Genomic DNA, 26,193 nt, shown 5'->3' with positions numbered 1-26,193 from the left:
GGAAACATTCCTGTAGACATGCCTTTATCTGCGGCGCTGCTGTAACCCAGCGGCCTCGAACACATCGGCTCGCGGCAGTTTCATTGAACGCCGGTTCTGCGTTGAAACGGCCGTCTGGGCGAAGCAGCGACTCCTCATCCATCATGCATCACGCCGGTCTGCAGCTGTGCACTGCTTCCATCCATCATCGTTAATGCGAGTCCTTATGAGCCGGAGCCCAGCTGATGACGACATCATGATGTCATCGATGTTTCAGCCTTCTGTGTCAGAGTGGGAGGAGCTAAAACAGTTTGATGGCCGCCGGTCGAAAAGATGATATTTTATTTAATTTAAGACTTTTTCATTTTAACTGTTGAAATGATGAAAAATTGCGTTTCTTTCTCTCTGTCTGGGTTTGATATTAATGTCGACGTTATTTTGGCTTAGAGACTACATGTATGTGTGTGTGTGTATTAACTGAGTCCTAATAGGATCAGTAGAGTCCTTTAACAGCCCACAGTGAAGTCTGAGGAACAGCTGGAGGGTTCTCACACACACACACACACACACACACACACACACACACACACACACACACACACACACACACACACACACACACACACACACACACACACAGAAGGGAACTATGGGAGCTATAATGAAAAAGCAGCAAACACATCGCCGGGCATGAATGTTGAATATTGGAGGATTCTGCAAAACCGCTGATAACGTAAATGTTTCAAACGTCTGTCCGAAGGCGGCGGCTCGTGTGCTGCTTCTCATAAATAATACTAAATGTCATATTTAATAAACTGGTTTAGTTTTGGTTTAAGTCGCTTAAATAAATGTATAATTTGGATGTTTTGAATTGTGGTTATTTGAGACCGTCGGACAGGATTCGTTTATTTTGAAATGTAACGCTTCCTGTGAACACCGAAGTTTATTTTGAAAATCTCCCCATGCATGCAATGAGCAGAGAGTGACGCAGCGTTGATGACACGTCCAAGAGTGATGTCATAGTTTGAAGCGTTGCCAAGACATCGTAGGATTTAAAATCGCTGACATCATCAGAGTTCTGGTCTCGGCCTCGCGGCTGAGACACCTTTCACCCGCAAACGAGCAGGAGATGCAACAAACATCACTCAGACATGCTGACGTCGTTGTTGCTGACGTTGTTGTTGACGTTGTTGTTGTTTACGTTGTTGTTGTTGCAGAAGACAGGAAACTCGTTTAAATGTCCATCCTGTGTGTGGATCAGAAAGGTGCTCATAGTGTGTCATCCCTGAGTTGTGTACGTGTTGTTGTTGTTGTGTGTCGTTGTCGGCGTTGTTGTTGCCATGGCGTTGTGGGCGGCGGCTGCTGCAGTGAGCCGTGTTACCTCGGACGCCGTGATCTACTGGCTGCTGCCGGGATTTAATTCAGACAGCAAACAGAACCCACAGATGGTCCCATATATCCGACGGGAAATCTTGTCAGGGGCATCCATCCAACAGAGAGGAGGTGTGTGTGTGTGTAGAGGTGTGTGTGTGTGTGTGTGTAGAGGTGTGTGTGTAGAGGTGTGTGTGTAGAGGTGTGTGTGTGTGTGTGTAGAGGTGTGTGTGTGTGTGTGTGTGTGTAGAGGTGTTTGTGTGTGTGTGTGTGTGTGTGTGTAGAGGTGTGTGTGTGTGTGTGTAGAGGTGTGTGTGTGTGTGTGTAGAGGTGTTTGTGTGTGTGTGTGTGTGTGTGTGTGTGTGTGTGTAGAGGTGTGTGTGTGTGTGTGTGTGTAGAGGTGTGTGTGTGTGTGTGTAGAGGTGTGTGTGTGTGTAGAGGTGTGTGTGTGTGTGTCTGTAGAGGTGTGTGTGTGTGTAGAGGTGTGTGTGTGTGTCTGTAGAGGTGTGTGTGTGTGTAGAGGTGTGTGTGTGTGTGTGTAGAGGTGTGTGTGTGTGTGTGTGTGTGTGTGTAGAGGTGTGTGTGTGTGTGTGTGTGTAGAGGTGTGTGTGTGTGTGTGTGTAGAGGTGTGTGTGTGTGTGTGTGTAGAGGTGTGTGTGTGAGTGTAGAGGTGTGTGTGTGTGTGTAGAGGCGTGTGTGTGTGTGTGTGTGTGTGTGTGTGTGTGTGTAGAGGTGTGTGTGTAGAGGTGTGTATTTTCCAGCCAGGAAGGGGATTTAAACCGTCACACAGACAAAGTGATTCACGGCTCTGTTTTAAAAGCTTTGAACTAATTATACGCTCATGGAAAAGTAGAAAACTAGGAAAATAAATTTAAATTCTCACAGAATTAAATACTTTATGTTTTCAGGTCGACAGTTTGATTGATTTGTTCATTGAACTTAATTGTATTAATTAATTTGACATGTTTTCTTTTGCACGGTATTATGGGTAAAGGGATGTTGGTTTTTTCTGTTAAAAGCGTGAAACTGAACCAACGTGATCTCACAGAAATGTGCGAAGTCTTTCTCTCTTTTTGGTCCATTTTGTTCGTTAATGCGTTTCGTTTTAAAGCTACGACCGATTGGTCCAGAATGAACTCCGTTTCCCTGGAAACATAGTTTAGAAACTGTCAGGTGTGTGATGATGTCACTTCGTCACCTCGGCACGCGTCCAAAGGTTGAATTGAAACTTCCTAAATGCTCCGATCCGGAGGATAAAATGTTCTCTGAGACCCTAAATCTCTCGGCTTTATTTCCTGAAGTCCCGGTCTGGAGTGTAAAGAGTTCAAACCGTCGACTCCGTGAGCCGAACGGAAGTCGCTCTGCGTTTATACGAGCGTTAATATCTAATTACCCGACGACCTCATCACACGTTCATCAACACCTTTTCCCTGCTCCGCTCATCGACTCTGCTGGAGTGCTTTGTCGCTCTGACACACACACACACACACACACACACACACACACACACACACACACACACACACACGGAGGACAGGCCGTATCGATCCGGAGGTGGGGAGCCATAAAACAGGGAGCTGATGGATCGGCGCGGGGGGCGGTTTGGCCTTGTAGCCGGTCGTTCTCCTGCCTGAAGATGTGAGGCGGTCGATGCCGGGGGGCGTTTCTGCATGATCCTCGTCACACGTCACACCTGAGAACACAAACACAACATCACAACTACACCAGGCTGTTTAACACGGGGTTACCCCCGGCAACCAGCAGCATCCCTCATCCTCCTGTCAGATCCGTCATCGTCGTTGCTGCAGAAACACCTTGAACGTTAATGAAGACAAGCCTGAACATGGAATTAAACACTGCGTCATAAGGAAAGGACGGCTTGACAAAGAAATGACACGTTTTATTAGATATAAAACACTCTTAAAAGTGTGATTAATGTCGGTGGCATATTCTTTACGAGCAGAACTAATGACAACAACTGTTTGGGCTGCCAGGTTGTGAAAAACCCTCTTAGCTGGAGGTGCTTCCTCCTTTTAATAAAAGTTCCTGACGTCCTAATAAGCTTTTCTGCAGCTAAACGTGTTGTGTGTGTATATGTATGTATATATATATATATATATATATATATATATATATATATATATATATATATATACATATATATATATATATATGTGTATATATAAATATAATATATATGGTATTGTGAAATTATACCAAAAACAACATTATAATAAAAGATAAGTATTTTACATTTCCTCCACAATATTATACCAATATTATATAGTAATATTATTATTACTATTATAACTATTATATATTAATTTAACAAACCTGCTGCTTTGACTCTGGAGGCTGAGCCGATGGTGATGATGATGAAGATGATATTGATGATGATATTGATTTGTATCGGCTCTCTTTCTTCTAGTTGTTTTTTAAAGAAGAGTCACGGTGATGACGCACGAGGAACCGGGAGAGAGAGAGAGAGAGAGAGAGAGAGAGAGAGAGAGAGAGAGAGAGAGAGAGAGAGAGAGAGAGAGAGAGAGAGAGAGGCTGCCTCCCCCCTCTCTCTCTCACTCATCCCGCTCCTGTCTGTCGGTGATGCCGGTCGCAGGTCTCGGACGCGCCGCCGCCGCTGAACTAGATGGGACGTTCGCCTCTCGTCTCGCGGACCACCTGTCTCGCGCCTCCACTTCGAGGTCGAACTGACGCCGCGCGGACAAACGAGAAGGCAGAGCCGCGCGCGTAATTCTCCCCCGGTGCCTCTCTCCACAAGCCCCGCGCGCGCGCCATGCCGCTCCTCCTCTGACCGCCTCGCGCTTCCCGCCTCGCGCCCCCCTCGTCTTGGATGAACTTTCTCGCGGAGACCATGAAGACGACGCGCAAGTGTCGCGCGCTGCTGTCGGTGGGTCTGAACCTGGTGGCCCTGTTCTTCTCCACCACCGCCTTCATCACCACGTACTGGTGCGAGGGCACCCAGCGGGTCCCCAAGCCCAACTGCAGCAAGCAGCGGCGCCACAACTGCATCGACTACGGCGTCAACGAGACGGACCAGAACAAGGTCCACTACAGCTGGGAGACCGGGGACGACCGCTTCCTCTTCCGCCGCTTCCACACCGGCATCTGGTACTCGTGCGAGGAGAACATCCACGAGGCAGGTGGGTCGTTTCCTGTTCCCAACAAACCCCAAACTATCCGGTCCAGGACGCGTTCAGGGACATGTTTTTGGTGATTCACTTCATTCAGCAGTTCCGTTTATTTGCTTTTAATTCCCTCGTGAGTGAAGTGACGCCAACAGGTCAGCCAGCGGATTTTACGCACAAATCTCCGGTCTGTGAAGGTTGTTGTGATGCGTTTGAGGCACTTGTTTGTCGCAAAACAAAGTGTTTAAATCTGAATTAGGTGAATGGTTAATGTGCAGGTCACGTGACTGACACGTCACTGGTTTGATTCCAGCTTTAGATATGTGTTGCACCTTTTTGTTTTAACAAAGAAAAAAGTCAATTTAAAGGATTTGTTAAAATAATGTGTTCATTAGGCTCATTCAAGACAGGTTTTTCACAATAAGAGACACCTGAGTCCTCTGAGGGTCAACAGAAGGAAATTACAATGAATGAAGTGAGATTTGAACCCTCAACCTTCAGACTGAAGATCAGTTTTTCTACCAGCTGAGCTAACTGAATGTTGAAAACAACTCTAATTTGATTCATACACATGTTCATCCTTATTTGTGGAGTTTCACAGGTGGAAATCAAATTAGCATCTTCATTAAAAAGTCCAGGTTCTTTAAGGTACTAATTAAGATTTAAATACCAATGATGAGGCTCAATAGAAGGAAAACACAACAGGAAAGCAGAGATTTGAACCCTCAACCTTCAGACTGAGGAGCAGTTTCTCTACCAGCTGAGCTAACTGAAGACTGAAGAACTTCCTAAATATTTTAACTAAAGTTGACGTTCATGTGGTTCCTCCATATTTGTGGAGCTTTGCAGCTACAAATTAAATTAGCATCTTAATTAAAATGTCCAGGTTATTTGAGGTACAAATCAAGGTTTACTATCTGTGGTTGTTCATTAAAACAAACCAAACTTAACTGAAAGCGTTCAGATGATCCATAAAAAACAAGACGGGTTTAAAAGAAAGTAATTTAAGGAGATTAAAAAAAACATATTTAAAAAAACTTGCCCGTCAAGCTAGCTAGTGAAGCTAGCTAGCTCAACCACCTGGGCTTTCTTTGACTTACTTGTTCTCTGTTTCCTCCTCGTTGGTTGATGTTGATGAAATTCAGAAATTCGCAAGTTGAAATCGACGGAAATTCGCAACGAACGCAAGTTTGAACCGGTTGTTTGTTGTTTATTAGAGCTCTCATTCATTCATCACATCCACTCCAGTGTGGCGTACCTGGGGCGGGGATGGAACCCGCAGGTGTCGGCGAGTTAACGTCGGAAGTCGGAGTCGTGAACCGCTCGGCCATCCTCCCCATGCATTAACGCAAAAGACGAAGAAAGATAATAAAGATTTAAAAGAATAACTGAGTGTCGTCTGCATAACAATAGTGAATTATGAATAACTTAGCCAAGAGGCAGCATGGGTAAAGAAAATAGAAAGGAGCCGTCGAGGAAGTTTAGTTACTTTTAGAGATGCAAAAAGTTGGAGAGGTTGAAGCGTAATAAGCTAATGACCCTTGACCTTCATCCACAGTCAGCAGTCGGTCGTTTGTAACCGTAGAAACACATTTCTCCAGAATAAATGTGAGAATCTGTTGAGGTGGCTCTGCTGTTAGAGACGCTGGTCTGTAATCCTCAAGGTAATGGGTTCAAACCCCTCCTCTTGTTTCTTCTTTTAACCCAGAAAACATTCAGATAATTCATTAAAAACTTAATAGCAAAGACAGGATTGGCTGCAATTGAAAGCTCTTTCAGTGGTTTATCAGTTTGGGGGAAAGGACGTGAGGAAGTTCAGCCGACACGGAAATATTTTAAATTATGTGACAAACCGTGATGTCTTCGTCCCTAAACTAACCAGTTTTGTTGCCTCCCATTAAAGCGTTTACATGGTAGATCAGATAGTTCAGCTGGAGGAGAAACTGCTTCCCAGTCTGAAGGTTGTAGGTCCAATTCCCTCCTGTGGTCTTTGTGTTTGCCTGGTTCATTAAGGTGTCTCTGTGAGAAGCCTGTCTTTAATGAGCCTAATTTAATTCCAGAATTGCAGATTTGAGCATTAGCTGAATGGTTAAAGTGCTCGACACGTAACTGATATGTTGCTGGTTTGAATCCGGCTTTGGACATTTCTTGCACAATTTCTTTTTTCTTAAATAAATGAAGTCCCTTTAGAGGATTGTTAAAATTTAATTAAAAGGATTTTTTTTAAAGGCTTATTCAAGGCAGGCTTTTCACAATAAGAGACACCTGAGTCCTCTCAGGGTCAACAGAAGGAAAATACAACAGAAGAGCAGAGATTTGAACCATCAACCTTCATACTGAAGAACAGCTTCTTCACCAGCTGAGCTAACTGAACAATGAAGTCTCAGCTAAATATTTTAACTAAAATGCATGTTCATGAGGTTCCTCCATATTTGTGGAGTTTCACAGCTATAAATCAAATTTGCATCTTAATTAACATTTACATTCTGAAGGTTGTGGGTTCAATTCCCTCCCATACTCTGTGTCTGCGTGTTTCATTAAGGTGTCGCTGTGAGAAGCCTGTCTTCAATGAGGATAATTTAATTCTTAATTCTCTGAGTTGAATGTTAGCTCGATGGTTAAAGTGGAGAGCAAGTAACTGGTAGGTTGCTGGTTTGAATCCTGCTTGTTGCAACTTTTCTTTTTAAAAAAGAAAAAACAAAGGGCATGTTAAGGATTGTTAAAATTAAATTAAAATGAATTGTTTAATAATGTCATTAAAGACAGGCTTTTCACAATAAGAGACACCTGAGTCCTCTTAGGGTCAACAGAAGTAAAATACAACAGGAGAGCTGGGATTTGAACCTTCAACCTTCCACCTTCCAAATGAGGAACAGTTGTTCTACCAGCTGAGCTAACTGAAGACTGAAAAATCATCTACATATTTTAACTAAAGTTCACGTTCATTCGGTTCCTCCATATTTGTGGAGCTTCCCAGCTACAAATCAAATTAGCATCTTAATCAAAATGTCCAGGTTATTTAAGGTATAAATTAAGGTTTACTACCTGTGATGTCATTTTTTACATTTTGAGTTGTACGTTTTTACATTCAAGGTTATTTGTTATCCATTAAAACAAACCAAACTTAACTGAAAGCTTTCAGATGATCCATAAAAAACAAGACGGGTTTAAAAGAAAGTAATCTAAGGAGATTAAAAATAACATATTTAAAAAAACTTGCCCGTCAAGCTAGCTAGTGAAGCTAGCTAGCTCAACCACCCGGGCTTTCTTTGACTTACTTGTTCTCTGCTTCCTCCTCGTTGGTTGATGTTGATGAAATTCGGAAATTCGCAAGTTGAAATCGACGGAAATTCGCAACGAACGCAAGTTTTGGAACGCAAGTTTGAACCGGTTGTTTGTTGTTTATTAGAGCTCTCATTCATTCATCACATCCACTCCAGTGTGGCGTACCTGGGGCGGGGATGGAACCCGCAGGTGTCGGCGAGTCAACGTCGGAAGTCGGAGTCCTGAACCGCACGACCATCCTCCCCAGGCATTAACGCAAAAGACGAAGAAATATAATAAAGATTTAAAAGAATAACTGAGTGTCGTCTGCATAACAATAGTGAAGGGCATTATGATAACTTAGCCAAGAGGCAGCATGGGTAAAGAAAATAGAAAGGGGGGCCAAGAATGGAGCCATGCGGGACACCATGACTCAACTGAGCCGTCAAGGAAGTATAGTTACTTTTAGAGATACAAAAAGTTGGAGAGGTAGAAGTGTAATAAGCTAACGGCCCTTGACCTTCATCCAGTCAGCAGTCAGTCGTTCGTAACCGTAGAAACACGTTTCTCCAGAACAAATATGTGAAAGAGTTGAGGTAGCTCAGCTGGTAGAGACGCTGCTCTGTAATCTTGAAGGTTATGGGTTCAATCCCCTACTGTCTTTTCTTCTTTATCCCTTTAAAACCCCTTAAATCTTTCAGATAATTAATTAAAAACTTAATTGCAAAGACAGGATTGGCTGCAATTGAAATCATTTTGAGGGTTTTATCAGGTTGTGGCCATTTGGCGTATATTTCTGTGAGATCATATTGTACAATAGTGCAACCAGCACTATTTCTGCAACATGTGTGAATGTTTGTTCAGGCCAAACAACGACTACTACTTGCCTACTTGGTAGCATTTTCTGAGTTCATACAGTCTATAATGCCTTAATGAAAATAAAGCATTTATGTTGGACTAAATAAAGATAAAGTACCTGTCAGTATTCATAGCTGAGAATTTAGGATTTCTGGCTCTGCAAGATAAAAACGCTTTTTGATGTCTCATATATCACGAAGCAGAGAGTTATGATAATTAGAATCTTACAGAGCGAATCCCGTCTTCTGTCTCTCTTAATCATTCATTCTGTCCTTTTTCTCTAGCTTCACTCTCCTGCTCTCTCTGTCTTTAAAGAACAAAGAACGGCACTTAACGCACCGCGAATGTTGTAAATAACGTCCGTTGCAAGAAAGTACGTAATTACAGAGCCGAAGAATGTCTGCTCTGAGGTTGAAGTTGAAGTTTATCACATTTAGGATATTATTTCAGCAAACTCGTCATGAAGAAATGTCGGCTTCGTACGTTTCTGCGAAACAGAAATACATCAAACATCCACGTTTATGTATTTCGGTTGCACAAGTGACGTAGAATTCGAAGTAACGTGATATAATAACAAGTATAACAAGCAAAAAAGTCTGTTTGGTTCATATGGGAGTGATGGTGAAAGGGACTGACACAGGACTTTCACCCAGGAGACAGTGGTTCATATCCTGTGTAAAACTAAAAGTCAACTTTTAAGATGTTGTTCCAGTTATGTTATCACCCAGTGACATTAACAAAATTTCACAACGTTAACCATACGTCATTGTGCATTTTGGCAAGCGTGAACACATTTATATTTGTCATATTTCTTTAGTTTTATCTGTCATTTTGCGCCAGCAACGATAACATCGTACTCACCGCGTTGATATCGGACATCAGGGAACGGAGCGACATTGTGAAAAAGAAAAGTCAAACAGGCTTTAAATAAACCGTTCAAGTGGCTTCGTTTTGGAGGTCAAACTGAAAGGAAACGCGCCTGATGTGTCATAAATAATGTTGTGAGCAGAGAACGAGTTCAGCAGGTCAGAGCTGTGATGGATGGATGTAAAGGAGCCGCTATTGATCCCCAGGGAGGAACAGAAATAAGTTCTTATTCAATTAGGAATAACGGTAAAATGATTAAATTAAATTAAGAATAGAAATAAAAACAGAAACTATAGTAGTACACATACATACAGTACCAGTGTTGTACTTAAACTCACATTTAAAGATATTCATCTGGTTGTGTGTTTGCGTCCTGTCTGATCAACGTAACTTATAAATGTTCATAAAACGTGTGACATTCTTCTATATATCATATAAACGTAACTCAAACGGTTGGCATCCATAGAAACGCTGACAGCCAATCAAAATCCTTCTGGATTCACAGTCGAAATGGCACAACTTGAATAAGCTTTATTGATCTAATTCTTATTGAATAGACGTGGTACTATGAGGAGAAACACTGTTGACCTCCATAGGTAGAGTACCAAGATATGAAGATATGTTCAAAGGCCGTCGTATTCCTGAGTGCTCTCATTTATTGGTGGAAGGGAAATCATCACGTCAAAATCAATCACATAAACTCCTGGGATTGGTTAACAAAACAACCGAGTCTGTTTCAACCGATCCAGGTTGATTCAGGTATCTACTTTACTTGAGTATTTATTTTCTGACTGCCCCAATTAAAAAACATATATCTATACGTTCTACTCTCAAAAACAGGCTTGATACTTTAGTTTTAATGCATTTGATGGGAACTATCATTTTTCTTATTAATATGGGATATTTTTTACTTTGCCTTGAATAAAGAAGTTGACTCTACTTCTACTTTTACAAGTATGTGTACTTCTATTCGAGTACAGGATGTCTGTAGTTATGACTCCTCGTCTGATCTGTTATTATGTTTGATGATTTGGAAGCGTTTTAAAGGTTGACCTGTTGCGTGAGGAACTCGTAGAACGTGGCGTTGCTGCTCCAGATCTCACGTTAATTATTAAACGTGGACTCATTATTCCTGCTGACGGCCGACGAAAGGACGCTTTCTGTCTGGAGAAAAAACACATGAAGGAATTATTTATCAGTCCTCTATGTAGTCCTCTATATACTCCTCTATATGGTCCTCTATGTAGTCCTCTATATGGTCCTCTATGTAGTCCTCTATATGGTCCTCTATGTAGTCCTCTATATGGTCCTCTATATAGTCCTCTACCACCCTCCAGAGCTTATTGAGTCTCTGCACTGTCTCTCAGTGTCTTTGAAGGCTGGTTCGACTGATCTGTTCTGGTCTGGAGGTCCCCTCTGTTCTGGTCTGGAGGTCCCCTGTGTTTTGGTCTGGAGGTCCCCTCTGTTCTGGTCTGGAGGTCCCCTCTGGCCTGAGGTCTCCTGTTCTGGTCTTCCAGCAGCCCTCAGACAGTGAGACAAACAAACCGGCCAATCGGAGGTTAAAATAAAAAGCAGAGTCACGGCGTCGTTCCGGGAGGATTACTAACCTCATTACATCACGAGGATCTGGCAGGACGGCGAAGACGCTCGTAAGCAGCTCAACCATTGGAACGGCGGTGATGAATATGTGCTCCATGCAGAGAGCTTCTGGGGGGACCAGGCAGCATACAGAGTCCACAGGACCCGTAAGAGTCTAGACTGGTACACCAGACTAGAAGACTCGCTGCGGGGAGTTCAGACTACCTGATACCCACATGTGGCTCAGCTCTGCTTGGAAAAGACATTCAGGACTTAAGTCCACGTAGAGGAGGAGGTCTGGGTGGTTGAGGGGTCCAAAAACACGTTTTATATACGTTTTATTTTAAACTAAAGTATGATTTATTTAATAAACGCAAACAAGAAGTTTTGTTGCATCTACCAGATCATTGTTGTGGGTTTTTTTGTGTTTCTATCGGAAAAAACGTATATTTGTATGGAAAAGTCATTTAGGAGACAGAGTTGGTTGGCATTTTGAAAACTATTACTATAAATACCCACAATTCATGGGGTTGTGAGATTAAAAGGGTTACAGGGAGAAGAAAAAAAGGGTTCATTAAATGTAAATATAACGTACACATCATGTTTTATACAAAATCGCTCAAATAGATATACTACAGTGTAGAAATACTGTAAAAGCATCAGCATCCAAATATACTTAACATATACATGATGCATACTAATATATGTATTATATTATTGGATTGTAATCATTGATTCCATAACTCAAGGCTGAGGATGATTTTAATTACTTTTCACACTTCTGGGTGGATTTTCCCAACTCAATAATCTTTAACCGATATTAATACATTATAATTTATCTGATGATGATATTTTTGTATTATTCATCCGAAGCAGAGTAGATGTACTGCTGTAAAATGAACTATATTCATCTGAGTTGTGTAAATGTGCTTAATTACTTCCCACCCGTGTTCCTCAGATACATCAGACTTCTGATTAGAGTTTTCCCGGTTGCTCTTCGTGCGGAGGAAGTGAACGCTACGTTAAACCGCCGTCTCACTAAACCATTCATACTCATTACGGCTGCAATTAGTCCCCGACTGACACCGGATCAGTGATTAAACAGACTGCGTTGCTGCTGGCTGGATAATAAACGACTCCGCGACAGTCGAGACACGTGAAAGACAAAGAAACTCTGAAAAACACCTGAAGCATCTTTTTTTTAAATAAATAAATAATAAATCCGCCGGGAGCCTGATAACAAGGTTTTTTTTTCTCCCATGAGCACCTGGAAAGGCGTAGAAATACTGATTGTGCTGTTAGTCGGGTCAGACGCCCGCTCGCTCTTTAATTACATTTTAGATTCATGTCCCAATCAGATGGTGCTCACCTTTTCGGCTGAGGGCTCGCCGCCGCCGCAGACCAGCCGGTCACGAACACGGTGGCAGCAGGTATCAGATCAGACTTTAATTATGGGATACAGACAGGAGGATCAGACACGCGAGGCGGGTAAAGGTGGTTCACATGGAAGAGAAGAAGACATTTCATGTGTTTGCACATTATTTGACGTGGGGATCGGTGTTTGATATGAAAAACCTTAAAATAAGTTAATGAGGTGAACATGGATGTCCAGAACCGAGGGGGTCCGTGGGGGTCCTGGTCCAAATACCTCAGCTCGGTCTGAAAGATCCACAGCTTCAAGCTGTGACGCTCTACGACGGCGTGTCATTGTACGCTCGCTTCAAGTGTCTTTTCAAAATAAACCTCCGTCTTCACAGGAAGTTAGATTCAGGCAACAAAACCGCTCAATCAGGTTTAGGAAAAGAGCGTCTGTTAAAGTGATGAGTCATGACTCAGGTTACCAAGAACCCACAAGACAAAATATCAACGTTTACTATCAGTTTCATACAGGACACTAACAGCGGTCTCCTGGGTGAAAGTCATGTGTTTGTTTCTTCTACAATCAACTGAAAAAAAAATTATTTTAGAGAAGATTCAACTAGTTAAAAGCATGCAACATGCACATTGATGCAGCAGGAATATTAATCCAGAAACATCACATATATAACAGTAAAACATTCCACTGCACCATCAGTACTTTTACTACAGTAAGGATTTGAATTCAGTTTAATTTGTAGTATTTTCCACCGTGTGATGAAAAGGATCCAAATACTTTTTCCCACTGCTCCCACCACTTCTTGCAATGCATGCTGGGTAGCCCGCTCGCATGAGTGCCATTAATTTTTCATCGGCTCCTTCGGTTCTCGAGAGGGACAATCTCACAAAAGTCTGCTTGAGTCTCTCGTGTGGGGGATTTAAACTGCTGCATTCTGGGAGTTTTACACGGGAGTTTAGCGCCATCACCGACTCTTAAACGGTCGCCGGGGACGACCAGAGTGTCTTCATCTGAGTGTAATGCTGCTGCTGCTGCTGTTATGGATGGACCCGCCTGCCCCCCCGTGACACCGCCGAGGCTGAGTTATAGCCCGGCGTGTGAGCCGCCGATCTGTGACCCGCGGGGCTCCGATCAACAGCCCGCCGCCGCCGGCGTGTGCCAGGAAAAGATGGAGCGGACGCCAAGATGATGCTGCATTATGCAAAAAGAGTTCAAACCGTCGGGGACAAAGACGAGCTGCAGTCACCATTTAATACGACTGAATAATATATGCGATAAAAGAGTTCATGTTAGCCAATTAGTGCTAAATGTAAAGTGTGGTCAAGGCTTTAGATTCAGACAAATTAAAATGTTGACCTGATGGTGGCGCTATAGATAAAAAGTTGAGGGTTTATTACAATTCATCCTCAGGTGACCATGAACCAAATTTCATGGTTTATCCATCCAATAGTTCTTAAAACGTTTCAGTCAAACACCACTAGAGGCGCTAGAGGAAAGGTCAGAGGTCAGTGAGCCGCTGAAGGAGAAACAAACTGCTGTATATAAGGATTCTGTGTTAAATCAGCTGTTTTTAACGCTCATTTATCCTTCTTCTCTCCACCTTGTGCATTAATTTCCATCCTCTTCTTCTTCTTCTTCTTCTTCTTCTTCTCATTAATCACCGCTCTCCCTTCCGTCCTCCCCCCCCCTCTCTCTTTTAACCCCCCCTCATGTCACCTTCTGTTCTTCACCTCTCTTCCTCCATGCATCCACTCCCCCCCCCACTCAGGTGAGAAGTGTCGGAGCTTCATTGATCTGGCCCCGGCGTCGGAGAGAGGTGAGTAATGGCCGTCATTAGGCGTCACCGCCGCTCCCGCGCCGCTCGCCACCTGTTCGTTAGACCCGAGGAAAAGCAAAAAGATATATATATATATGAAACCATATTCTTTAAGCTCCAGTCGTAGGTATTTTGTATTTCCGTCGGCTTGTCCAGTAATCAGGGTGACGCGTCCTTCAGGTAAATAAGTGAAATGAGACGATCTGCAGAGACAGATTGATCAGTTTTGGTTTAAAAGTGTCTAAATATAGAGCCGCCCTTCAGAATGACGTGTGGAAGCTAACCGCCAAAGGCAGGATGCCGTCATGCGGCTTCATCTTTCTGAAACCGGCGGCCTGGTTTGGGGTGAATCACCCTCGTCGTCATAGTAACAATAATACAGATGTGGCTGGAGTTGAGGAGTGACGTCTGTCCAGATCCGACCACCCATCCGTCAGCAGGTTGCCGGGGTTTCAGATGCTTTTTTCATGCGACGCCTCCGTCGTGATGGTGCTGACGGAGGAGGACGGGGAAGGAGAGACGCATTAATTGAAATGAAACAAGCTCACTTCCTTTTCCGCTGCGTTGTTGTCAGATTTGATTTATGGAGGTTTGTGGACGACGGCTGATGTTCACATCCAAGTTTCAAGCCAATTCTCTAAAAAATGGTCCCAAAACAGGACTTCTTTGTTTTTTACACCGAATCAGCAGTTTCTTAGTTTTATACGTGTTCTTCTTTATTGCTACCTTTTTATTCGTCATCATTAGTGCTTTAATTGGCCTTTATTGCACTTTAAATAGGATCCTTTACATCTCGGCTGCAGCTCATTTACAACCTGCAGCTCACAAAAGGAATATTTTATTGTCCAGAAGAAAGAGAATATGTATTTTTGGGGGGCGTCGCCTCCGATTCGCCGTTTGATGCCGAGCAGGTAGTTAACAATGAGAGTTCTGATGCCATCTGGACGGGGAGTGGGAGGAGGGTTTGTTAGCGGCGGCGGGTGATGTGATGAGGGCCGACCTTGCCTCTCACACAAGGAGACGATATGTTAATCTGCCGAGACACTCGCCGCGGTGTTTTATAACGCACAGCTGCTCCTCAGTCAGTTTGCCCTTAATGAAAACCCAATCGCAAAAAAAACCAAACAAGCAAGAAAATCTAATTTGATTAGAAGAAAACACAGTTTAGAAGAAGTGCAGTCAAGAGAGCAAAACCCACCAACCAGACTCTGTGCAATTATCTGAGTATTTAAGGAAACACCGCAGGTGATATGCAAATGAGGCATTATTATTTTTATATTATAATGATGAATCTACAGACGCTAACAGACAAAGAAGTCAAATAAACCCCTGAATGTGTATTTTGTATGTTTTCTCTCATCGTACGATATCACGTGGGTAACGTTGTGAAGCGATTGGTTAGCGTTTAAGCAACAAAACAACTTGGTTAAGGTTGGAAGAAAGATCATGGTCATGTTAAAATAGTAAACAGAACAACTGTAAGATACCGACGTAACGTAACAATGTAGCCTAACAACATAACAACGTAACGTAACAACGTAACGTAACAACGTAACGTAACAACGTAACGTAACAACGTAACGAACAACGTAACGTAACAACGTAATGTAACAACGTTACGTAACAATGTAACAACATAGCAACGTAGCATAACAACGTAACATAACAACGTAACGTAACAACGTAACATAACGAACAACGTAACGTAACAACGTAACGTAACAACGTAACGTAACAACGTAACGTAACAACATAACAACGTAACGTAACAACGTAACGTAACAACGTAACGTAACAACGTAACATAACAACATAACGTAACAACGTAACGTAACGTAACAACGTAACGTAACAACGTAATGTAACAACGTAACGTAACAATGTAACAACGTAACGTAACAACGTAACATAACAACATAACAACGTAGCAACGTAGCGCAACAATGAAAACATACCTCGCTAAAGTAAAGAGAAGTTATTTATTCTTTACTGATGAGGAAAGTAAACAGTGAGTCATTCAGTGAATATAAATGAATAAAAACCAATGACACATTAAATCAGCTTGTATCTGACGCTGCATAATAATATTAATAATCTATATTATTTAATTTAGAGATAATAAAATTAGCTAATTATTCAACAGACGGGAAATGAATCAATCTGGATTTTCATGGTTTTCTTTCTCTTTTGTCAAGTTTGCATCTTTTTCACCATCATTGAATCCCTTTAATGACTTTTGTTTTTTTGTTTTTTAAAGGAGTCATCACCAGGAAATCGCAATTTCTCTTGTTAAAACATGCATATCTGTGTTTGACCTCAGTTGAAACTTGCCTGAAAGGCTGGAGTTTGAAAGTGGCGCCGTTTTTTCGCTTCTGCTCTTTTTCCGAACAGGAATAGCACACAAGGGTGTGCATTCCTAAAGCACGAGATTTTGATTCTGCGCCTACGGTGACGTCACCGTGGAGGCTACTTGCATAAGCCCACCCCTCTTTCACCACCCAACCCCCCCCCGTCCGCTACCTGAAATCGCCCATACGCCGCCATTATGTTTTGGAGTCTGCATGCAGGCAAGCCCCCCCGGCTCTGTCCTTCCTGCGGCGAATCAACGCGCGCCTCATTACATATTATACAATGCACATCCGGACCAGTCAAAACCTCGCGCGTAATCTCGCGTGATAAAATCGCGGTACGAAAAAGGGTCAGAACAAGCTCAATGTTTGATTAAAATTTTTTTTTTTTTTTCTTATAAGTTTTACGAATTGATCCAAAGCGATCCAAGGGGGGCTGGATACGTATAAAACCAGGTTATGACTCCTTTAAGCTAATTACTAATTAATTGATTAATTGTCTAGTAAATTTAATTAACTAGAAAGTGATTATTTTTAGATTACATGGGCACTTAATCTGAAATAACAAATCTGGAAATGTGGAAGATGGAGTCAAAAATGTATAAGAGACAAGAAATAAAACAACACTTGACGTGAGGCATACTGATGGAAACACACACACACACACACACACACACTCACTCACACACACACTGAGAGTAATTAAAGATGTAATTACTCCAGACGAGCTTCGGTCTGATGAGCTGCTTCCGTCCTTCCTGTTCTCGGCTCCTACAAACACGTTTTATTCACGGTTTAATGAAGTCTCACTCCGCTGACTGATACATATTCAATAAGAGCAGAAATCATTTTCTGGTCAATATTGTTGCATTTTTTAAAAGTTTCTCCTTGAAGGCGTTTTAATACTCGCTGGAAATTAAAAGCTGCAGCGAACTGGAAACCAGCGAGGGAGTTCACAACGATCACAAAGAAAACGTCCAGAATACAAATGTCTATTTGCATCTGTAGATTTTCTCTCCAATCACCAGCAGATAAAACGCCTCATTTGCATATTTAAACATTCCAGAAAACCAGTAAAACAAAATAAGGTAATAGTCTTAATGTTGGTAATCAGCTGGGGAAGTTTCCTTGGTGATTTCTATTAACGTTTGTACTTTTACGACCCTGAAAGGTTGATTTCTCTAAATGAGTTTCAGACTTTACGCTTCCATTCCTTTCATTATTCTCAGACGGGGTTTGTGTTGGATTTTTAAGGCAGATCGTCACTATTTAAGATAAGAATTAAAATGATGTTTGCTGATGAAGGATGTCTGTTATGAATAAAAATGTGTATTTTTTTTAATTGTTGTTGACAGTATTTTATCTGTAAACACCTTCGACTCAACAAATAATTTTGAATGTTCAGATTTAATTTGCAAATTACATTTTCAGAAAACTTGTAATATAAATATATAAATATGTATTTTAAATTCTGAATTAATTTATAGTTTGGATACTAAAATAATACAATGTATATTTTATTAAATTAAATAAATATATAAATAATATATATCTGATACATGAGAATAAAAAATAAAAATAAAAAAAATCTAAAATACAAATTTACTGAATTGGAATAAGTGTGTTATTGGCCTCGTCTGTTTGATGATCAGTTCTTTGGTCATGAATCAAAGTATTGAACACATTAAACTGTTGACCTGATGATGACAACCAGTTATTTGGGTTCATCTTCAGGGGAGCACGAATGATGGACCACATTTCATCACAACGTTCTGGAAGGAAAACAGAAACTCGTGGTCTTTGTTGGTTTTCTCTCCTTCAGATGATCCGTAGCTTTAAACCTCGCTAACGTGGCGAAGCCGTCGCCCCTCAGAGGTTTTTCCCGCTTCACGTTTCGCCGGTTTTCCCGCCGTCTCTGTTGCAGCTTTGTTGTTTCCTCTCATGAAAGAGACTGTGTGACTGCTTTCATTAGGAAATGCTGGTTCCACGGTGCATTCAAGGTCCCACTGGAAACACGGCATATATCGGAGCTTTTTCTTACCGGAGAGCACGGCTCATAAATACTGTACTTTAACTGAGTTCTGTTAAATTTTAAATTCATGTTTCTCACCAAACAGCATCTTTCCACACTTTCCCCAAAAAAACTTTAAATAAATAAATTCCTCTGGTTGTTCAAACACGAGTGTTCAAAAAAGAGTTCATGTTAAATTAAAAAAACTTGAAAAATCTCCGTCGTGGTTTAAATTTTTTGGGGGATAAAATAGTGAGTAATTACTAATAATCATAAAAAACTCGCAAATTTGCTACTTTTTTTCTAGGAATATTGCCCCCTCTCTCGGCTCCTTTTTAAAGTTTTTCTACGGTGGCCCTAATTCACCGTTGTACTTTCAAACTTCGACCGTTGGGACTAAAAAACAGTTCAGTTGTGGGAACAAAAAGTTGCTTTTTAATTACTCTCTCGGCTGCATGCCTGTGTTTTATTATCATATTCTGTCGTATATAAAAGATTTTGCCTTGATAGAAGTGAGTTTTGCCGGCTCTGGGCTTCCGTAGCTCGCCCCTCTTTTTTCAACAGACATGATGAATGTGGCGGGTGAATCCTTAGGGCGTCGCCATGACAACTTTAAAAATGTTCACATTTCCAGAGAGCGGGGAGGAAGTGCAAGAAGGGTTGTAAAAGGTGTTCATCATCTGCGGTGTGACCGGAGGGCCCGCCGCCGCTCCACGAGCCAATCAGTGTGTGTGTCAGACGCAGCAGGCGGTGATATCAAACACCCCCCTCCTCCCTCTCCCTCCCCCATCAGAAACAAATACTTCACCTCGTTTCCAGCTCTAAATGTCGCGTCCCGCCCGCGGAGGAGAGACGTATCGCCGTCCTCCCACAAATTCATCAGATTCTCATCAGGACTCTCAGAATAAATGGAGGGACGATCGAACGGCGCCGCCCTCCGTTTGCACCCGCAGGACCCAAATACAGCTGGAGCTGTAATATCCACGTCCCTCTGTGACACATGAACGCACCGCCAGTGAAGGTCGACCTTTTATTAAAGGTGAAGTTAGAGCAAGTTTACTTATAGAGCACATCGGGTCTCTGTCTGAATCAGGTCTCTGTCTTGTATCAGGTCTCCTTTAAATCAGGTCTCCGTCTCAATCAGGTGTCCGTCTCAATCAGGTCTCTTTCTCAATCAGGTCTCCGTCTCAATCAGATCTCTTTCTCAATCAGGTCTCCGTCTCAATCAGATCTCTTTCTCAATCAGGTCTCTTTCTCAATCAGGTCTCTGTCTGAATCAGGTCTCTGTCTGAATCAGGTCTCTTTCTCAATCAGGTCTCCGTCTCAATCAGGTCTCTTTCTCAATCAGGTCTCCGTCTCAATCAGATCTCTTTCTCGATCAGGTCTCCGTCTCAATCAGATCTCTGTCTCAATCAGGTCTCTGTCTGAATCAGGTCTCCGTCTCAATCAGGTCTCAGTCTCTGTCTGAAGGGGGTCTCTGTCTAAATCAGGTCTCTTTCTGAGGTCTCCATCTGAATCAGGTTTCCATCTGAATCAGGTCTCTTTCTGAGGTCTCCATCTGAATCAGGTTTCCATCTGAATCAGGTCTCTTTCTGAGGTCTCCATCTGAATCAGGTTTCCATATGAATCAGGTCTCTTTCTGAGGTCTCCATCTGAATCAGGTCTCTCCGTCTTGTATCAGGTCTCTGAGACCCTGGTGGTTCTCCATCAGGTTTTTCCTCCCTGAGCACCGGAGAGGAAAAGCTTCAGATGTTTTGATAAGTGGAAACCCAGACCTCCAGAGTCCAGGATCTCTTTCAACACCACTTCATCTCTGTGAGGGGGGGTACAGTCGGAATAAGAGAGGCGGTATCCCACAAGTCATTGCTGCATTCGGTTTAATGTGTTCCTCCATCTCTGCAAGCAGACACGACGATGCTGCTGCAGATTTATATCTGAGATGTATTTAAAATGAGCCGTAACGCTGATCATCCAACATTCTAACAGTCTGCTTCATCTCCTTGTATTAAGGTTAAGGTATTTAAGGTTCTGACCTCTGTGTGTGTTTTGTTAACGGTCATCTGCAGGCGTGCTGTGGCTGTCGGTGGTCTCCGAGGTCCTCTACATCCTGCTGCTGGTCGTGGGTTTCAGCCTCATGTGTCTGGAGCTCTTCCACTCCAGCAACGTCATCGACGGACTCAAGCTCAACGCCTTCGCCGCCGTCTTCACCGTGCTGTCGGGTAAGAGAACCCTACTTCCTCCCGGTCCGTGGACGTACATAGTCCACGTTCCAGACGCGGATCCTTGAGGATCAGCTCGGATGCAGATTGGTGCGAGGTCGCCCCGGGTCAGAGGTGATCCCCTGGAAGCCGCCGGCTGTGTAAGATTGTAGTTCTCCTGCCAACAACGCTGTTAAACCTCTTACATAAAGATGTTGGCTCGGCCGACGCCGTGTTGGACGCCGCTCTGGTCCTCCTCCTCCTCATCCGGCCCTGGGAGGAGGAGAAGGAGGAGGAGGAGGTTCTCAACCCAGCCTCTTCACTGCCGCCATGTTGTTTGGTTTCCTGTTTCACGCTGAGATGCTGATGAGAATCCTTTATCAGGAAAAAAGTCACACAGATACACACACACACACACACACACACATACATTTAAACGGACTAACACACATACAAACACCTACACACACACACACACTCATAATCCGTGTCATCAGGGTTAAAGGTCAAACAGAAACGATGATCTCTGGTGAACCGTAAATCTGGAGCAGCTTTCTTGAGTTTTATTTACTGTTGGCCACACACACACACACACACACACACACACACACACACATACACACACACACACACACACACACACACACACACACACACACAGTGATAGGTGATGTATAGCTGCTGCATTGATGTCATTTACATTGTAGCGTTTCTGTGATTAACTGCGTGTTTATGAGCCATCGTCTCTAACCGATCGGCCGTCACACGTTAAATCAATTTGTGCCGAGTAATGACTAATCACTGATGACTAATCACTAATCACTGATGACTAATCACAAATGACTAATCACTAATGACTAATCATCGGAGCGACGCGTGTTCTGATTTATTAATATGTTGAGGTGATGTGATTTACTATTGTTTTGTCAATGATAGTTTGACCGTGAGCTAAGCCCCGCCCATCGCCACTACTCTGTCACTGTGTCAGAGCTAACACACGTGTGTGTGTGTGTGTGTGTGTGTGTGTGTGTGTGTGTGTGTGTGTGTGTGTTGCAGGTCTTCTGGGTATGGTGGCCCACATGATGTACACTCAGGTGTTCCAGATCACAGTCAGTCTGGGTCCAGAAGACTGGAGGCCTCACAGCTGGGACTACGGCTGGTCCTTCTGGTCAGTCCACACACACACACACACACACACACACACACACACTCACACAGCGGAGTGATGAGTCATCTCTCCGGGACGCCGTGTTGTACGACAGGCGGATCTGGTTTCAGGGATAATTAGACGAGATGAGAGGCACCTTGACCTCCGGCGCTCGCTGCTGGAAGGTGAAGCCGAGCTGCAGCTGCTGTCGGAGCTTCCTGTCGGCTCGTTAGTGGATCCAGGATCCAGGAACCAGGATCCAGGATCCAGGATCCAGGATCCAGGATCCAGGGTCCAGGATCCAGGGTCCAGGATCCAGGGTCCAGGAGAGGAGCACAGAGGACTCTCAGGACTCCTCATCCACATTACATGTGGATCACAAATATAGCAGAATAAAACAATAAAAGTACCAAAAAAAGTCAGTTTTGCTATTTAACCTAAAAAGTTTAGAATGTTGCTAATTCATCTCTCCCACCAGCATGGCCTGGGGCTCCTTCACCTGCTGCATGGCGGCCTCCGTCACCACCCTGAACTCCTACACCAAGACGGTGATCGAGTTCAGACACAAGCGGAAGCTGTTCGAGCAGGGCCTCCGCGAGGAGCAGAACTACCTGGACCAGGAGGCCTTCCACTACTTCCGGGACCGCTCCCTCCAGTCCATCTCCAGCACCGTGGAGGTCTACCCGGGCCATGGCGGAACCAGAGCCGGGCTCGTCGTGGCCGGGGGCCCCGGACCAGGTCCGGGACCAGGGCCGGGTCCTGGTCCGGGTCCCGGACGGGGCAACGTGAGGGGCACGTCGGCCTCCATAGACATGGGGGAGAACACAGACTCGCTGGGGGAGGAGCAGTGCTGAACCGGCCACGAGTTCTCCCATCGAACACGAAAGCACAGCAGCATTTAAATCCTGTTTGAAGATCATCGACGGGGAAATCGACCAATTAGACGGATCGTTTATATACTCAACGGAAATCTATAGTTCTCTCCGGTGTACGTCAAGGTGCTTTGTGTAGTATTTCAACATCAATATCAAGGTTTAGACATTCAAGTATTTATGTCTAGATGACCTTATTTGGAGCGTTGATGGAGCCGCTACAATGTTAGCGTAGCCTAGCACCATCAACCAGACTCCATTTAGAAAACCAGCGTTTTAACAGTAGTTATCTTGTGGTCTTGCAGACAGACCTAACAAAGCATGACTCAGCACTTCTTTATCTATTTCGAGAATCAAACTGAGTTTATTATTTTTAGTACAACTTTTTTTTTTACAGTTTACAACATGAAAGTAGACATGAGGAGAGCGTGGGTGGATCAGGTCTTGGATCAGGTTTTATGCATGCTGCTACGCACGGAAAAAGCGTAGATTTTCTTTGAATGCTCACTAATTAATCGTTGTTTAACTTTGTCGTGAAGGAGATGTGGATACGGGAACGTGTGCTTTCAGGATGAAGGAAAAACTTCTTTTTTTCTTTTTTTCAAACCAGCATCTTGTGGCCATTAGAAGAACTGCAGCTTAACGGTGTTTTTGATTGAAGGTTTTGACGTTTTCATCCTCTGGATCTTCACAACGAGCCGACTGGAAACAAGGAAGGAGGAACACTAAATACTACACAATGCACTTTTAAACAGGTGGAGTCCAGGCAGAGTCCCATTTATGACGCTGAATGTGAAATCTAGTGTTAAGAGTTCATATTAAAAGTTATATGTCTGTACATTTTCGGCTTCTTGATCTGTGGCACGTCAGCAGCTTTGTGGCGGTTTTCACTGCAGAGTGAAAGTCCGGTTCGACCCGTTGACTTAATCCATGCAGAGGAGGAACCGTCCTTTACGCTGGGTTTGAAGGTCTTCAGGCGGATATCGACACCCTGAACTAGAATGAGTTATTACAAACCCGTCTGTCGGCATGACTGTGGGTCACACATTACTTTTTTGCTGCAAACACATGAGTGACGGCTCCATCACCCAGAGGTCACGGGGGTCAAGCCTCTCAGAAAGGTAATGTGCTCTGCTGGCGCCGTGTCCTTGGGGGGGAGCCGTTCACCTCTGACCTCCCTGAAAATGAGCCGCATAAATCTGCTGTATGTGAGTCTCAAGGGGACACGACCTGTAAGGAGGACATAAATCCTGGATTTAAAAAAAAGAAAGACCTGAGATCAGAGCGTACGACAGCGTGTCACTGTAGGGAAAAAAAGAAACAGCCGAGAGAGGGGGGCAACATTCAGAGAAAAGAAGTGGCACATTTATTAGTTTATTCCGATGCTAACGACCATCTATGCTAGCTAACGTCCCACGAATGTACGTTAATGTTTCTAATGAATCATCCCAACGTGTGACAACGCCTCGTTAAGGTCCTTAGGGTGATGATGTTGATGCTTATTGTTGCTTTTATTCATATGAGGTCATGTTGTCATCGTATGGGTGTTTATTGATCGGGCGGTTAGGCTAAGATGCTAGCGGTAGCTTTCACTTGTTGTCATAGCAACAGCAAACATCCGGTGTTAGTGGAAACGAGCAACTTGTTTGTATCGGCTATGATAAATTAAAGCTACCGCTAGCATCTTAGCCCAACCGCCCGATCATTGATCATCAGCCTGATCATCCCGAGTATCGCCCCCCCCTCTCTCGGCTCCATTCTCTTTTTCCTACAGTGGCCCTAATACCTAATGTATCTCTATTTGGCCTGAATTAAAAATATATATTTAATGCACTGACATGATGGCGTCCAGACATCAAGACGTCTGCACGTCTAAAGGCTTTTTTTTACAAACCTCAGTGGGACGTCTTCCCGTTTTCTCCCGAATCTGCTGCTCTGGAATGAGCGTCGTTGCGTAACGCTGGTGGATTGTAAACCGCCGGGATTAAATTGGTTGAGGGTTGCAGAAGTAACAGGGAGGGTTTTTTGGGGACATAATCCCAACACAAGTTGTAAATCCTCCGTCTCTAAACTGCAGATGTTAAAAACATATTATACTTATATGTATTTATCTTTGTGTATCCGGTTTTGTCTTTTTTTTTCCTTCCAAGCGGCTGAAAATCACTCGAGGTCACGTAGTTTAGTGAACAATAATCTGGTATTCCTAATCATCATCCAATCTTTTTAATTAAATCATTTATTATTCAGGCTGTACAATGATGACAAACGAGCAGCCGGCCGTTTCCTCGTCTCTAATGAGCGTCGCAGCCTCATTAGACTGAACGCCGACAGATGGATTACCCGCCGGACTAAAGGGGGGCGACCGTGGAGGGACTCCGGGACCCCCCAGGGATCCTCAGGCCCAGGTTTTACCGTGTAAGAACGGGCTTCTGGTTCTTATCAATGTGTTTGGAAATATTAATATCCACTACAGTCTTTCAACGTGTCCATTAACAGTATAAACATGCTAACGTTGCACTAGCCACCTCCGCTATGTAAATCCGGGCTGTTAATGCTTTTCAAAGCAATTCAAGATGTTAAATTCAATATTCAGAGCATTAATATCATACCAAACAATTATAATCTATGTGAAGATAAAGTGGAGTAATTCGATAACGTCACTCTCCCTCTGTGTGTGTTGTTATCGTAGATTCTCTGCTCTTTGTCTTTACATAGCAGGCGGCTACATCGCATTTCAGCGCCATGGAAGCCTAACATTTGAAGTCAACCAAAGTAAAATATAAATACAAATATTTTATAGTTAAAAAGTGTAAGTTTACCAAAAATGAAGAAAAAAAACGTTTTTTTAAAGAAGAAGAAAACAAAACAGGTTACAAGTTTTTTATTCCATTTCTTTTTGAAGAACAACGTAGAAGAAAGAAAAGAAAATCATCTTTAATAGACTCTCCGCTACACTATATGCACTCTCCGCTACACTATATGCAGTTATTAATAGAGATTCATTTTCAAAACAAAGACAAAGAAAAATGACAAATGAAGCAGAAGAGGTCCCGTTGCCTGACTTCCTGTCCTCGTCGTTTTCCCTCCTATTTTCTGCTTTCCAGCCCTCCCTCATGTCCGCCCGTGTCTTGTTGTCTCATTAGATTATGGTGTATTTATTCTGTGTTGTCCGTCTTCCAGTTCCTCGCTTTGCATTCCGATTTGTTTTTTCCATCTCGTCTCTTTTTTGTATTTTTGCACTTCTTATTGCCTTAAACTGCTTCCTACGTTTGTTAAAGCTTATTGTGTTAAATACATTTGTTAGACACAACAGATTCTCTTCCGGTAATTTGTGCACACAAAATGATTAATTCATGAAAACTAATT

At 43.1% G+C, this 26,193-nt stretch overlaps 1 protein-coding gene across 1 annotated transcript; it reads left to right on the top strand.

The window, feature by feature from the left end:
• Positions 1-3,946: 3,946 nt before the first annotated feature.
• On the top strand, positions 3,947-24,458 carry gsg1l (gsg1-like). The gene is made up of 5 exons (XM_084036266.1): positions 3,947-4,508; positions 14,204-14,251; positions 20,677-20,829; positions 21,865-21,976; positions 22,434-24,458. The coding sequence occupies exons 1-5, from the start codon at positions 4,199-4,201 to the stop codon at positions 22,807-22,809; spliced, it is 999 nt and encodes a 332-aa protein (XP_083892392.1). The 5' UTR covers positions 3,947-4,198; the 3' UTR covers positions 22,810-24,458.
• The last annotated feature ends 1,735 nt before the right edge of the window (positions 24,459-26,193 follow it).

The sequence above is a fragment of the Eutrigla gurnardus genome, assembly GCF_963514095.1.
Source record: "Eutrigla gurnardus genome assembly, chromosome: 20".
NCBI lineage: Eukaryota > Metazoa > Chordata > Actinopteri > Perciformes > Triglidae > Eutrigla > Eutrigla gurnardus.
The sequence above is the reverse complement of the archived record's forward strand: the minus strand, read 5'-3'. Positions and strand labels throughout refer to the sequence as shown.

What these genes read in the sequence shown, in the direction of transcription:
- gsg1l (XM_084036266.1), top strand. Translation starts at nt 4,199, where the DNA reads ATGAACTTTCTCGCGGAGACCATGAAGACGACGCGCAAGTGTCGCGCG. An exon ending in CGTCTTCACCGTGCTGTCGG is followed by an intron (nt 20,830 to 21,864) that starts GTAAGAGAACCC and finishes TGTGTGTTGCAG; the next exon opens with GTCTTCTGGGTATGGTGGCC. An exon ending in GACTACGGCTGGTCCTTCTG is followed by an intron (nt 21,977 to 22,433) that starts GTCAGTCCACAC and finishes CTCTCCCACCAG; the next exon opens with CATGGCCTGGGGCTCCTTCA.